Genomic DNA, 15,691 nt, shown 5'->3' with positions numbered 1-15,691 from the left:
AAGTTACATTCATGCATGTGGGTGTGACTTGTAATTCATGTTTGCATTTTATAGTCATTTTTCAAATTCATTTGTAACCAGTTAGCTGAACCTGCTGTTTTCTGTGTAAGTGTCCCGTGTGGGCTGTAGGATTTGGTCAGTAGCCAGTCTTTTTTCATAAAGCCATTTTACAAACTCACAATCGTCTCCTGACCCATAAACTGCTGTTGCCGGTCACAGCCCCACTCACAGTCCTGCTGCCCGAGACAGCAGGACAGGCAGTCCCTTGTTGGGGTGGCTCAGTCATCACCATAATGATGGAGTCCAGCAGGCAGCAACTGCCCCGGTTCACTTACCAGTGACCACATTCTTGGTGGGTCTTTTTCCACTGGAAGAAAATAGGGTTTAACTTTTCCAAGGACAGTTAACCACCAAGTATGACCTGCAGATAAACACCATCAGTGTATTTCCCTCCAGAATGAACTGCCGTTGAAAACAAATGTCACATTTTTAAAATAAAATCTGTTGTAATCACACAGTAATCTTACAGCCTTTCAAAACAAAGTTTTTATCTTTTTAGCTTTAATATAGGAGTACATTTGTATTTTTATAATGATTTTTACTGCCTTGAACTAAAAATGATTAGTTGCTGTTGTTGATGTCTTGTGGTTTTCAGTTGCTGGATGATTCATCCTTAGATAAACTGTTACACAATTAACAGTTTTTCCTCCTTAATTTCATACTGGTTTTTTAATTAAATAATGCTCATTAACATCAGCATTAGGTCTAATGGGTGATTTGTAATGTGCCCAGTAATTTTTGCCTAGCGTGAAAAGGTTCAGTTAAAGTTTGGGATTAGGGTTTTGTGATGAGGGTGAGGTCAGCCCGCACGGCGCCTCCTCTTCTGGGGGGCTTCTGTGCCAGCTGCTGGTCACGTGACTGGAGAAAACGCAGCAAGACGGAGAAGACGGGGTGTTTTCAGAGGGAAGCCTGACTTTTAGTTTTGGAGTTGTTTCCCATCAAACTCATGCACACACTAATATTTTATTCTAGTTCTTTTCCTTGGGAAGTGAAGAAGAGCCAGCTTTCCTACCTGTTACTCCTAAACAAATGGCAACAGAAACCTGGGACCCTCAGGTAAAATTTGTGAAGAACATTGATTTCCTAACAGTGTGTTTTCCTGCTGCTTTTACACAAGCATCAGAGTTTTCATAGGCAGAAGGTGGGTGAGTGTAAGGCACAGGTGGCAGACACAAGGCCCATGGGCCAAATCCAGCCCTGTACCTTGTTTTATCTGGCCCGGCCCCTTGTTTCTGCCAGGCGGCAGCGCCACGCTCTCACTTGACTCTTAAGGAGTAGTTACATTTATACGGTCCTCAAATTACTTTCGGCCCATTGAAGGCAACTGGGAGGCTGATGTGGCCCCTGGTGAAAATGCGTTTGACACCCCTGGTGTAAGGAGTTCTGATTTTCAAACAAGAGAAACAAGTGACTCCTTCCCCGTTTTTGGACTTGAGACTTCTCCCTGTTACTGGTGAGCAGAGCAGGGTGTGCACGGGACCTCCAGGGGATTGGTCGCGGGGGTGTGCAGCACAGGTAATGGAGGTTCCTCTCAGCCTGGGTCGGACATGGTGTCCCCAAGTGGGGACGATTTCTCCACATCAGAAATTGGTGGTGACAGCAGCACCCCAGTCAGTGCCTGGCTGCTGGAGCCGATGCTGTTCCTGGAACCCAGTGGGCCTCGGGAAGAGAACTGTTCACCAGTACTGTTAAGGTCTCCTGAAATTTTTGCAGTGTGAAAATGGTGTTTAACCAACATTGAGTTTTTATTTCTTTGGTCATTATGGTGTTCTTGCTGCGGCTTGCTGAAGACGAGGTTCCCTGTGCCTGTGGAGAGGCGACTTCCCGTCCAACTAGGCGGAGATGCTCAACCTTTGATAGGCGAGACTGTTTGCAGTGAAATATTTCAAAATTCAGAATAACGTTTTCAACAGAAGTCCTGTGGAGGGGCATTATAGATTTAATTTTCCTTTCAAATGTGTGATGTAGAATATTTTAATTAAGAGGATATTCAGATTATTCAGCATTATTACCATTTTGATCATTTATCAAAAATGTATCTGTCCTCTAGGTACATCCTGTTGGCTCTGTTAGCAGTCTTATTTTCCCATGTTCTGGGAGGGCTCCGCACCCTGTGCAGTTCAGAATCCCGGAGCCTCTGCCTGTGTTGGGTTGGGAAGCCCCCTCCGAGCTGCTTCTGTGTGGAGCTCACACAGGCCTTTGCTTCCAGGCACTGGGATCAGATCTTTGGGAACCGGAGCCCACCACCCGTCAGAGTGGGGCTGATACTTGCTAAACTCTGGAGGAAAAGGGCTCCCTGCGTGCCTTCCTCTCCATCTGGGCCATGTCTGCCGGGCGTGAAATGATTCTTGGTCCCCTGGGGAAGCAGCAGTCCAGTCCTCGGGGGCTTGCGGAGGGGCTGGTTCTCAGGGTGGTGGCTGGCAAGTCTGCGACGGGACATCTGTAAGGTACACTGAAGTGTGGGGAAGGGGACAACTATGAGTTTCCTGCTTAATTAGCTCATTATTACTGCGTCCTTGTGCTCAAAGTAAAAAATTCACATTTACTACTGTTGAACCAGAACTCAGTTGAATCAGTGCACTTTAGTTACCTCTGACATGTTCTAGGATAACAGTATTTCCTGGATTCAGCCTTAGTCCCTTCATTATTTACATTCAGTAGTACTGGGTAGGAAGCTGACTGGTGTGTTCTTTTCTATGCATAAGCACATTTGTGAATGTGTAAGTTCATCTACACTCATGCAGTGCTCATTTCATTTACTTCCAGCCTGTTGAGTTTCAAGGGCATCGAGTGCAAGGATCAGCCACCAGCGCTGTGACGGTCCGAGGGTGCGGCTCCCAGCCGGCCTGTGGCCGGGCTCCGGGCTGCCTGGAGCAGCGTGGCCGCGGGGCAGGCACGTGCTTCCCAGCAGCAGGTCCTCCTGGCACTCGTCCGCAGGCTGCCTTCTTGAGGGTAAAATACTTTTATAGTTGCATCTTGCCAAATCATTTTCTTTATGTCAATGGTAAATTTTGCAAAGGGAGTATGATTATTTTTATTTATTTATTTATTTATTTAAATATTTCTTTCTCTTTAGAGGGGAGGGGAAGGAGAGAGGGAGAGAAATATCAATGTGTGGTTGCCTCTCATGCGTCTCGTGCTGGGAACTGGCCTGCAGCCCAGGCATGTGCCCTGACTGGGAATCAGGGAGTATGTTTAAATATTTAGACAGTTGTAAATTAAAAAGGACTTCAGTAACTTGACAAGAACCATAACATCTGGAATCAAACTAAATAAGGCAAAAATATATTATTTGAAAGATTTACTGTTTTTTTTTAGGATCAGGAATTTGAAGGATTACTTTTCAATTTAGAGAAGATCAGGAATTTATGACCAGGGTATATAGGCAGGTTAAACACAGAAAAGTTTTTCCCTTCAGTTATGCCCCGGAGTATGTGTGTTGCCACCTTCAAGGCCAGGCAGGTCCATGGTATTCGTGCAGACAGAAAATATGCACAGCGCCATTGGGATGTCTGGTATGCCTTCATTCATGAGTGGGCAAAGCACACACACTGCAAGCTACTTGTCTATCCGCATGTCTCACATTGCGGCCCCTGCTCCCCGTCATGGCACCTGTCCCTTTGCGTGTCTCTCGTCATCACCCCCAGTGGGGAATCCCTACCTGTTTAAATACTAGAGGGGAACAAAGCCAGAAAACTGCCAGAACACTACATAACCTAACATAATTCTGTGCATGCGAGCCCACTTCCTGTTATGGGACTAGTTTTCGGACCCAGTCTCAAGGCTATGGGAACACTGCTTCCCTCAGTCACCCAGACCCGTGGGTGAGGAAGCCAGACTGCCTCCACTCACCCTGTAGTGCGACACCGAGTTGTTTTCATTGCTGCCAGATGGCAGTCGTGCAGAGAGAGTGGCATGCATCTTTGAAACTGTCTCCTAAAGACATTTTAAAGTTTCCCTTTTGATTAAGCCACGATGCACATACAGACTCCGCATGCTGCTCAGTCATTACCACAGCGCAAACCACCCTTAGGGAACAGCACTCCCAGAAGTAGCCCCTCTGCCCAGTGCTGCTCTAAAAATTGTGTATAGTATGTAAATAGAGTAATTGGCACTTTCTTGGGCCTTTCGTTCAGCATGGCAGTCTGGGAATTCATCCCGTTGCGGCCTGTGGCTGCAGGCAGTCATTTCTGTTGCTGGGATGTGTTCCATCGTGTGAATACGCCCCGACCCCAACGGAGCCGGGCTTCGGGCTCGGTCGTTCACATTTGGGGCTGCTGCAGCTGATGCTGCTGCAAACACGTGTGCGCTGTGGTGAACATGGGTTCACCTGACATGCTTCTGTCGGTCACACCATCGGCAGCAGCATCACCTGTTGTCGCTTTCATGACACTGTCTGGGCTCTCCTGCGGTGCCCGCTTCGGTTCACCTTTGTCTGAATCGACAGCCCACACTCCCCCCCTCTTCATATGGATTGCAGTTCAGGATTACTGTTGTTCCTTACTGTCCTTAAAGATAAAGACGTGTGTTTCTCGTACTCTGTGTTCTTGGAGAGGAGGATACAGTAGAAAGGTGCTCTGTATTAGGGGAGAAATTCATGGCCACTTGCTTTGTGTCTAATCGTTTTCCACACTTCACTATAGTCACGTTTACATTGTGAGTTTGTAAGAAATGTTCCCAATGGTTGGACCTACCAACAGAGTGAGCGTCTCTGGAATCAGTGTGACAGATTTCCTGCAGAGAGCAGTCTCGGAGCTTTGCAAACATTGCTGCATGCAGCTGCATGCAGTGCTCAGCTCCCGTCGCGGACTGAGGCAGCACCAGTGGGCACCACTGGGCACCACCGGGATGGGGGCTGTCGCTAGCAGGACACCAGGCTTCACCACCTAGACCCGGACCTTTTTATTAGATGTCTTTTATGGTGGCAAAAACCATGTCATGAAGCATAGTCTTAGCCATTTTTTAGTACAGTCAGTGGTGTGAAGTTTACTTACAGTGGGATGAACAGGTGTCCCAAACTCTCCACTTTCACTTAAATTTTTCAGTCACATTTATTGAACGAAGTCTTAGATGGGTGTGGGCTTGGGTTCTTACTGTGTATCACACGGTTGTGTTTTCTGCCTTTCCGTGAACACAGTACTTTTTTGTTCAATGCTAAGTCATAATGCAGTCATTCTGAAGATATTCAATCAGCAAAATGATTTCACATGTACTGTTAGCAATGCATAGCTCATACTGAAGTGAGTGCTGTGTAGCCTGGCTGATGCGCGTGTTGCTGCACGTGTCCAGGTGGGGACAGTGCGGTTGCCACTGTTGCTTGTGCTACAGGCACAAACATGTCGTCACGCGGAAGGTGCACTCCTGTTTCTGCGGTGCCAGGGTGGAAGAAGTGTTCAGAGAACCGATGAAATGTGCTGTGCGCTGCCCTCCATGCATAGTGTTGGCTTCGAAACATGTCTGTTTTTCTGTCTCAAATTATAACCACAAACTGTATGTGCGTAAATATAGAGAGGTACAGATATATGTATATACACTTCTTCTTTCTAAATAAGCTGATAAATGAATCTGTTTTCTAGTTCCCAGATGAAGAAAACTTTCCAAAAGGAGGTGATATCTTTAATATTAAAGACAATTTTCAAGTGGTAGCTGAGTCTAATGAGGACTCAATTGCAAATGATCGTAAGTAAATTGTAACTGTGAATATAAGTAACATTGAAAAGTTATTTGACATTGAACAAATGGTTATGTAAAGATCTTTGCTTTTCTTTCCCTGCAGCAATTTTAGATTTTCTTCCTAAAGATTCAGAACTCTCATATCATTATTTGGATTATAATTTCAAATCAGCAGAGAGGACTTCATGGGAAGCAAATAAGGTATAATTTCAAAACATTTTACTAGTTGGGAGTAAAAAGTTTTGGTGGTCTTATAAAAAAATGAATCTATTAAAAACTAAAAAGATGAAAATGTTAACGGTGGATGATTTTTTTAACATGATCAAGGAAGTTTACCAACAACTAACTAACGTTATTTGCGTGATGAAGCAGCAGAGTAACTTCTGTTGGAATGGGTAGAATGTCCGTGACTGCTGTCTTCTTTGTTACTTGAAGATGTTTCGACTTTTGCAATGTGACGTGAAATGAGAGGCATACATAACTAGAAGAAAGAAGTAGAATTAGGATAATTAAAATGAGAAGTTAAGGAGACCTTTAGGAAATGTGCAGCCTAGGCATTATCTTAATCAGAAGTGTGGGAGATGTGTGGAGTACACTGAAATTTTACTGTGAATTATACGATTCTCGAATAAATAGGAATTCATCAGTATTTACTGGACACCTTCTGCAAGTCAGGAACTTGTAAATGCAGGTGTAGAGCGATGGACTGGACAGCTGTGCCATCGGCCTTCAAGGCCACCAGGGGAGACAGGTGTTAGTCAGTGGAGCAAACCAGCCGATAAGCTGAGCTGGTGGCCGCTTCTGCAGCCCTGAGACCTAGGTGACCAGGAAGATGACTCCTGCTGTGGGAAGTGCCTGCTCTGAGGTTACAGAACTGGTGGGCCCAGAACAGGAAAGATGCCCGCCAGCTGGGCGAGGAGGTGGAAGAGAACACTGTCGGTAGCCGAGGCTGGGAAAGTGAGCCGCAGGACCACGCGCCCCAGGTCCTGGCAGTGGGGGCACCACCCGGATGTCATCACCAGTGGGGTTTCCATGCCTAAAGGGCTGTGCTGTAGACAAGGGCGGTACCCATGGGGTGGGTGTGGGAGCAGGGAACCAGCGAAGAGGAGCCCTGGATGACAGTGACTGAAGCAGGGTGGTGGCAGGGGCCTCAAGGAGGGCTAGACCTGGAGGAGAATCATGGCGGTATCTGGATGGTTGTCAAGGAGGGGAGAAGGAAAGGGAGAGGAAGGTGCCTGACTCCCCAGGCAGTGTCCACAGGTGGTGAGATGGAGGGGAATGTCAGTCAGCTTGGCTGCCAGGACGGCGTGCCACAGCAGAGACATGCTCCTCCCAGTGCCCGGGGCCAGCAGGCCAAGACCCAGGTCCTGGTGACTGTGGTTCTGTCATGGGGACCTCTGGCCCACAGTTGGCTGTCTTCTCTGTGTCTCTCCTGGCCGTCCCTATGTGTGCAGGGATCAGGGACCCCTCACCCGTGACTTTGTTTAGCCTTCATTACCTCTTCAAGGCCCCGTTCCCAAATGTGCTGACACGGGGGCTTCCGCATCCATTTCGGGGGCATGTCGGTCATACTAGACTTTTAAGGTTATTGGTTTCTGGAAGCAGCCACCAAATTAAAGGCTTCTAAAGAGAGTAAGAGTGAATAATGGGACTGTTGAGGTCTGGAACACGTCGAGACACGGCACTCATTTTGGAGCAGTGTCCTGAAGTTGAGGTGAACCACAGATCAACTCCAGACCTGTCGCTCCTTGGGTCTTCCTGCTCCAAACACGACGTCTCTGCCTGAGCCCCTCAACCTGGGGGTCGATCTTCAGAACCAAATCCCCATGGCCCAGGTCATTCAAGTCAGGATCTGACGTGTTTCACATGAATCTAGCAGGTTTCATGTTCTGTATTTCATGTGGTTCTTTTTAATAGCAAATAAGTGCATGGTTTCAGTGGCAATAATGAATTCCCCTGCAGAGAAGACAGTAGTGAAGTGAAAAGAATCGCTGCTTGGTGACCATCAGAACGTCCGTGGCCTGTTTGGCCGTCGTGTAGCAATGCAGAACCACTCAGGGCAGGTCTTCTTAAAGGAGCCGTCCTCTCGTTAGTCTGTATGAGGAGGTCCATAGTGCCTGGGACGTGTGGATTGTGTCGATCGTCACCTTCTCGCAAACGTGATTTGCTGGCACAGAACTATGGCTTTTAAAGAAATCTGACAGACTGTTGATGAGGATCTGGTCTCCTTCCAAACCAATGACTTTACAAATACTTGATTTTGGGTCACTTGGGGTTTTGCAATCACGGTGCCACCTGTTTGGATGCCATAACAATGACAACCAAGATTTTCTGTGAAGACAGTACCTGAATTTTGAGTTGTAGACTGTGGTGCTGGTCCAGGACACATGACACCACCTGCGTCAGAAGCACGGAAGCAACAGGCGGGCTGACAGCACAGCCTTTGAATTGACAGGTTTTCCCCAAGAGCCCCATGAAGCATGTTCTGTGCAGGCTCTGCCGCCATTGTCTTGGGCCTGCTCACAGTGCACTCCTTGTTGGGTTGTTGCAGAGCTTCCAGAAAAAAAACATTAAGAGTGTCTCAGAGCAAGAACAGGTGATCCATGGTTTTAGGGTTCCTGGGACTTGGGGGCCTTTCTCACCTGGTCCCGCAGAAGTCTCCACTATTGTTGATGTTGGTGAATTTATCCTGTTACTTTTGGGAGACTCTTTGCCCACTATGGCTCTACCTCATCTTATTGAAGGCGTTATTTTTACAGCATAGATTACTAGAACTCATTCAAAATGGGGAAAGTGCAGTAAGTAGATTTTGGTCTGTGACTTAGTTTCTTCTTCTGGACAGGTGATGTCACCAGAGCAAAAGGTCTCAACATTAAGCCCTGTGTCTACTTTTTCTTTGGACTTGCAAGGTGAAGACTTTGATCTAGAATTTTCTGAGGAGTCCCTGAAAGCCAGGACTTTACCAGGTAAGCATCACCTTCTTCACTTGGAGAGTTGTTCCTTGTTTCTCTAATGTTGGTGTGAAATTTTTTATTGTAGCGATAGCTCTCCCTCTGGCTCTGGTTCCCCCTCCCAGCTCCTCTGCTCTCCAAGGTGAACCCCGAGCTGGGCCCCCTGTGGCCCCTCCTTCCCAGGGGGTATCTGGTCCACACCATCGGTTGACCAACAAAACCCTTGTTTCCCCTTTCCAGCTCTGGGGTCCTGGTAGTATCAGCAAGCTCTCCTACTGCTGCTACCCCAGCTGTGTGTCGGTCTCTGGTTCCTGCTTCTCTGTGGGCAACTTTCTGCTTCTTGATGACTCTCTTTCCTGTAGGATCTTGCCATTGACGCTTTCCTCTCTGTCCCTGTGATTGTCAGTGTGTCTCCCCTGATTCTGAAGTTAGATTGGATGAGGAGTAGCATCATAGGCAGTTATTTTGTCCCGAGTGGATGATATGAAACCCACATGCATGGGTGTTTGGGCTGGAGCAGGTTGTGGGGTGGTTGGTAGACGAAACAGCTCGGGAAGCGTTGGTGTGGGCGGTGGGGTGTCTGAGACAGGTGAGGGGGTGGTGCAGTGACAGGTGCCTCCACAGTCACACTGGAGGATCTGCTCTTTGCTGGGGTTCTGACCTCTCTGTCCCTGCTGGTCGATCACTTGTTAGAAGTATTGTTGGCTCACCTACTGCTCTGCTGGCATCTCAAGTGATCTGCAGTTTATTTCCAAAAGAATAGAAACTGTCAAGAAGGTACATTATTATAAAATAGGAAACATAGCACCATCTGATAAAATCTTTACACTTATATAGTTCTCATGCAGCATTATTTGTTAATTTATTTATTCAACAAATATTGCTTTTTACATTTTTAGGAATATATCTATTACTGACAGCCAAAATCTGCCAAAACATGAGTTAGTGCAAATCATGAACTCTTCTCTCATACTAATAGCTCAAACTAAAGCTAAACATCTTCACCCTGAAGGTCAGCATATCAATCCATGGTTGTAATAAAAATGTAGAGGGAGGTATAATGACACAGATCAACCGTGAACTTCAGTCTCTGGAGAGAGAATATAAGGTTGAGAACAGGCTAGCTCTGGGCTCTCATTGGATGTGTTGCCCTAGGACTAGGTTGTCCCGTCTGTGAAATGGGGGGTGATTCTGTTCTTGGCTGAAGATTTCAGTGCAATGTAAATGTAGAGTGTAGTGGGGGGGAGGGTCCTTAGCTAAGGGGGTAAGAAAAAGGTTCAAGTTCATCCACCTTAATTCAGAGTACTAATTTATCTTTTAAAATGTTTTTGAGACTGAAACCATTAAATTATTTTTTTAAAGGAAATAAAATTATGTGATTTTATTTTCAAGGCAAGTTGGTATGTTTTTGCTTAACCCATGGGTGTCCAGAGCCTAGGCGATGACCTTGATACATTTTTATTTAATCGGCTATTTCTTCCAGAAATGAAAAAATTCAGTTCCCCAGAGAGTCATGACCTTCCAAGGCACCCTGTAGTAAGTAGAACCTGCGTTCCCCTGGTCATGGTGCCCGCAGCTCCAGGACCCCTGCCCGGCAGGTGTGCAGAGCCCATGGTGGGTCCTCTACGCTCCAGGCCAGAGGACCAGAGTGAAGCCTCCTTGTGCCAGGCTTCCAGGGAAGTGACCTCTGGGGCTGCTTCACGTCTCCACGGAACGCCTGCACAAAGCAAGTGGCTGAAATACCAGAACACAGCCCGGGGTAGCCTGCCCACTCCAAGCAGAGCTCAGCCGAGTGCCTCAGCCAGCTTTGCTGGGGCAGTTTGTGGGATGCACCACGGTGCTGCCGAGGGGAACCTCCGTGCCGAGGAGGACAGTCTCCCGGGGGGAGACTCCACTCGCCTGCACGTGCTGAGCTGCGCGCTCCGCGGGCAGCAGCCAGGTGCTGGCCCCCAGGACTGTGTTTGCAGAAACAAAGCCCTTTCTCTGAGTTCAAAGCCGACTTCAGAGATGGAGGAAGTCCAGAGCGAGTCGGGAGGCTCTGCGTTCTGCAGCCGCGGCGCGATGCATCCACAGGTGAGGGGCGGTCTCGGCGCACTTTCTCCAGTAGCTGTTGCGTGAGTGATGTCACTCTGGGAGCTGATGGCTGTTTGATTTTGAGTTTTCCATAACACTAGCTACAGCCCCCTCTTCTTTGATGTAAGATCTTTCCTAGTGTTTTGCGAGCATTAACTGAAGTGACACATTTGGAAGTGGCAGGTGTGGTGTTTGGCACCCAGTCGGTCCTCAGTCACAGCTCCTACTGTTCCCACCCCACTCCATTACTGCCGTGACCATGGCTCCTTATTTCACACCGTCAGCTCCCTGTGCCGATCAGTTGTCTTCCAGTAAAGGTGCATCTCATGACCCGTTGATAGTTGTAATCAGAGAGGGAGATGCATGACGATCCATTCTCATCAGTTGACTGTTTTTCCTAGCAAAACTATTTAAAGCTCATTAAGGGGCTGAAAAGAAAAGTTAGTCTTGCCCTGACTGGTATAGCTCAATGGATTGAGCGCAGGCCTGCAAACTAAAAGATACCAGTTCAATTCCCGGTTAGAGCACATGCCTGGGTTACAGGCCAGGTCCCAGCAGGGGATGCACAAGAGGCAAACACACACTGATATTTCTCTCCCTCTCTCCTTCCCTTCCTCTCTAAAGATAAATAAATAAAAATCTTTAAAGAAAGAAAATTTAGTCTTTTTTGAAAGTGTCACGTGTAGCCATTCTTGAGATATGGGCTTCTCATTTAAACTTCGAATACTATTTTCAAGGGTTCTGGAAAATTTTTTAAAATTTACTTATTGTCTTAAACATATACTGTATAGAAAGTAATTTACTCATTAGTAAATAGCAATTTCTGTGGTTGTTATAGTAACTTGCATTATTCCATTTTAGGAGGTAGGTGTCTCTGAGCTGTGCTTCCCAAACTGGCAAAAAGTAAACTGCGCGTCTGTGCCCCGAAGGCAGACTCACATACCGGCCGTGTTTCAGTCTCCCTCGCATTACAAGCAGGTCTTTGCGTCCTGCCTCCGAGGTATGGCACCGCCTTTCCGTGTCATGACAGCGGGTGGCGGCCTCGTGCAAAGGGTGTGGCTGTGAGGAGGTGCCAGTGCACGCTGGGACCGTCCATGCTACATCTGCTCCCCGAGACTTGTCGTTTTCCATATTCACTCCAGTGTGATGTCCGATCAAAACTGAGTTTTAAAAATGGGAAGTGACAACATTATCTTTTTTAAGTTACAGGTTTTTACTTTCTTTTATACTTGAAGTGTTACAATTGCTTTTGTTAATAGGAAATTTTAAGTATGACGAATGGTTTGATAGCTTGTTTTGTTGTACAAGGGCAAAACTTGGCTTTAAAAGTGGGTGTTAGTATTGTTATATTTTACTCTGTTAAAGGGTTCCTTCAAATTTAACAAACAGCACATATGTGACACAAAGACAAAACTACTTTGTTCAGTTTTCACCTATGTCTTTTTTGCAGAGCATCTGAATATATTGCTTTTCGGGTTGGCACAGCGGCTGCACAAAGCTCTGTCAGCAGTTGACATGTCGTTTTACACGTCAAGCGGAGAAAAACTGAAAACCGTAGAAAATCGGGTGCCATCCTGCCATCACCGTCAACCAGCAAAACTTGTCATGGTTCAAAAGGAAGGTCCAAACAAGGTCTTGCTCCCTCTTCCCATCCTGCTGTCTGCTAACACTTGTCTCACAGACGGTGTGTGTGCCTGTTGCTTTCCTACAAGCCTGGCAGAAGTTAAGTCTTGACGCGGAGCCCTCGGCCTGAGGCGTTGGTAGCTAACAAACTCTCAGTACATTTTCAGGGAACGATGATTTGTGTGCAGGGACACAAACAAATGAGTGAAGACCAGTCTTCTGGGAGCTTAGGAACTCACTGCACAGTAGTGGGTGGAGAGAAACAAAAGGAAACAATACCTTTGTGTCTGGTAAGGGCGGAGGGACACGCCCAAGTTCCAGAGAGAGCCAAGGGCCTGTGCGTGCGGAGCCGATGAGCCCTAAAGGGGTGACCCTGTGCTAAAACCACAGGAGGCCAGGACACAGAAAAGCACCCTGGCAGATGGATTTTGCTGAGTACGGACTGGGAGGAGTTGGTAAAATGTTTGTGCATTGACAGGCGGTTGGTCCTCGTTGTAAAACACAGGAAGAGTTTTCCTCTGCTGTCTGCATATTGAGTATGTGAACTTGCATTAACTGTGGTTGTCAGAAGTAAGAGTTGATAAGTAATCTTAGAACCACAGAGTAGTGTTATAGAGCCACTAAAAATTTTTAAAAGATTATTTGTTGACATGGTTGTTATACTCACAGTATATTGTTGGCTGTACAAATGGAGTTTTAGAGTAGAAAATGTATCGTTCCCTCGGTCTTACTTAAAACGGAAACAGTTTACCCAAGTGTATCCTTGTGCGGACACTTCAGTGAGAGGGAAGGCTGGACCTAAGGGCGCCCGATGCATAGCTGATTCTAGGCAGCTTGCAGGTGGTCTCTAGTGATCATTTCAAATTTAAAAAACCTTTATTTTTCAAATGAGCTTATATTGTCAGAATAATGTAACTCTTTGATAAGGAGAAAGCAGAAGGAAAACTACATGGTTTTAAATTAATGAAAAGATTAAGTTGTATAGTGACTAATTTCCTGGAGTACATTAATTGCAAGCAATCTTTGTAAAAGTCTTAAGCAATACAAAAACAGTAAAAAGTAGAACCATTTCTCTCACTGAATTTTAGTATCCTCTTCCCTCAGGGCCGTCTTTTTTATGCGTGTGATGCACCCAAAGCTGACCGATGTAAGTTTTTTAAGTGGCTTGAGGAAGTGAGCTCAGGACATTCAACAAGGGAGGAGTCCCCGCCCGCCATCGTGCTGAGGGACGTGAAGAGCATTGGCTTGTACTTGCGAAGTCAGAAGGTGCCCCTCTATGAGGAATGCCAGCTTTTGGTGAGGTATGTTTATGATGACGAATCATTGCCTCCAATTATATCAGGAAATAGTAACATCACAGAACTATCATCAGTTTTAAAAGAGGTTGAGATCAGCGAAGTCTCTAAAAAACAGAGGCCCTCAGTGTTTCTGACCGGAGGGGCTGACCTCTGAACCACAGGCAGTCCCAGCAGTCCCAGGGCTGCTGCAGGAACGGGACTCCTCTCACCGTTTGGATAGGCACTCACGGTCCCCAGGGACACCCTGCAGCACGGCTTTCATCGGGGCAGGATGGCAGGCGGCTCTTTTCGAGAGCCAAATGGCCTGGCATTCAGGGTAATAAGCCGGCGCATTTTGGAAACACGTCTCATAGAAGTGGGATCGCCCAAAAAGTAAATGTAATGAGCATTCGCTTGATAATGTAAAAATAACAACATGTGCTGGGGCCTCTGTGTGCCGGGCACTCCCCCTCGCACTCACGTGTCCTGGTCAGTCGTCTTCAAGACCCGGAAGGCGTGGACACCGTGGGGCTGGCTTTTCACTCCCGTTTCACAGTTCCCGCAGCTCCTCCGTTGCGGAGGTGTTCCAGATGCTTTCTCCATCTCGGTCTCTTTAAGACAGGATCGTTCCGTGCAGGCTGCTCTTCTCTTCCTTTGACAGTGTTTTTATTTTGTGTGGATGTAGGAAAGAGTATATACATATATACATCCTGGTTCTTTTCACACTGTATTTTAAAATAAGGTTTTTTCCAACCATTGTACCTTCAAACTTCCAGCTGTAAAACTATGGGTCAGTCCTGGGAGTGTCGTGGAGGCACGCTGACTGGTCGGCGATGCTGTATTTAGTGCATTCGAAAGCCGCACACAGAGGAAACCTGAACAGTTCTCATCACAAGAAAAACATTTGTAACTATGTGTGGTGATGTATGTTCACTAGACTTACCGTAGTCATCATTTCACTATATATAGAATTACTATGTTGTCCACCTGGAGCTGATATAATGTATATGCCAATCTTACCTCAATTAAGAGCAAATGTGTACCTTAATATTCAAATTCATTTTTGTTTCTTACTCATTTTGCAGAAAAGGATTTGATTTTCAAAGGAAACAGCATGGCAAACTAAAGAAGTTTACAACTATAAATCCTGAATTTTATAATGAACCTAAAAGCAAACTTTATCTTAAGCTGAGTCGGAAGGAAAGTTCTTCAACTTACAGCAAAGGTCAGTTGAGGCATCATGCTGGTGCATCTCAGCTGCACACAGCTCTGGAGACTCCTTATGGCTATGTATACATTTTTTCAAAATTTGATTGCTTTTATTTAGTTAGCCGGGAACCTTTCATTTCTCCCAGAGCAGCAAAAGTACAGCTTTTGAAGGGATTTTTAAAATCCTGTTTTCCTTTTAATGACAATACTATGATGTACAGGGTGGTCCCTTTCTCCGTGAGTTGTCCCATAATCTGCGTCTTCAGCTCTCAGTGGAAATGCTCCTTCAGCCGTGTCTCCTTCCCAGTTTGTTCACGTAAATGCCAACCCACGATTCCTCCCAACATGTTTCTGTAAGAGCTCATGGCCGTGTAATTAGGTGTTGTACATTCTGGATGTAACAGAAATATTTATATGCAGTGAAATATAAAACTAATTTTTGGTTGTATCACTACATTTAAATGATGTGTGTTGCCTGAATAATTGAAATATATGTAGTTCAGAAATCCAAAATTGTCCTGGAAAACTAAAACAGTCAAAAAGGACAAAACCACTAACAAAACTATAATAAAAGTCAGTATTTACTAGTATAATATATTATCTGTATATCTATAATAAATATTACTATCTTAGCCCTGGCTGCTGTGGTTCAGTGGATTGAGCACCAGCCTGCAAACCAAAGGGTCACCTGTTTGATTCCCAGTCAGGGCACATGCCTGGGTTGTGGGCCAGGTCTCCAGTAGGGGGTGCACAAGAGGGAACCATACATAAATGTTTCTTTCTCTCTGTCTTTCTTCCTCTCTTTCCCTGTCTAAAAATAAAATG

At 46.1% G+C, this 15,691-nt stretch overlaps 1 protein-coding gene across 2 annotated transcripts in view; it reads left to right on the top strand.

The window, feature by feature from the left end:
• Nucleotides 1–2: 2 nt before the first annotated feature.
• Nucleotides 3–15,691, top strand: part of ZGRF1 (zinc finger GRF-type containing 1) — a 36,478-nt gene continuing 20,789 nt past the window's right edge. For both annotated transcript variants that reach the window (XM_053658752.1, XM_053658751.1), the window contains exons 1-10: nt 3–1,116; nt 2,827–3,012; nt 5,637–5,739; nt 5,837–5,934; nt 8,576–8,699; nt 10,168–10,757; nt 11,619–11,757; nt 12,208–12,389; nt 13,485–13,681; nt 14,743–14,882. In XM_053658752.1, the coding sequence (XP_053514727.1) occupies nt 1,090–1,116; nt 2,827–3,012; nt 5,637–5,739; nt 5,837–5,934; nt 8,576–8,699; nt 10,168–10,757; nt 11,619–11,757; nt 12,208–12,389; nt 13,485–13,681; nt 14,743–14,882 (1,786 nt within the window). In that variant the 5' untranslated portion in view covers nt 3–1,089. The remainder of the gene's footprint in view (nt 1,117–2,826; nt 3,013–5,636; nt 5,740–5,836; nt 5,935–8,575; nt 8,700–10,167; nt 10,758–11,618; nt 11,758–12,207; nt 12,390–13,484; nt 13,682–14,742; nt 14,883–15,691) is intronic.

This window comes from Artibeus jamaicensis, unplaced genomic scaffold, assembly GCF_021234435.1.
Source record: "Artibeus jamaicensis isolate MK-2021 breed Jamaican fruit bat unplaced genomic scaffold, CSHL_Jam_final scaffold_537, whole genome shotgun sequence".
Lineage (NCBI taxonomy): Eukaryota > Metazoa > Chordata > Mammalia > Chiroptera > Phyllostomidae > Artibeus > Artibeus jamaicensis.
Note: the sequence above shows the minus strand (reverse complement) of the source record. Positions and strands in the feature narration are given on the sequence as shown.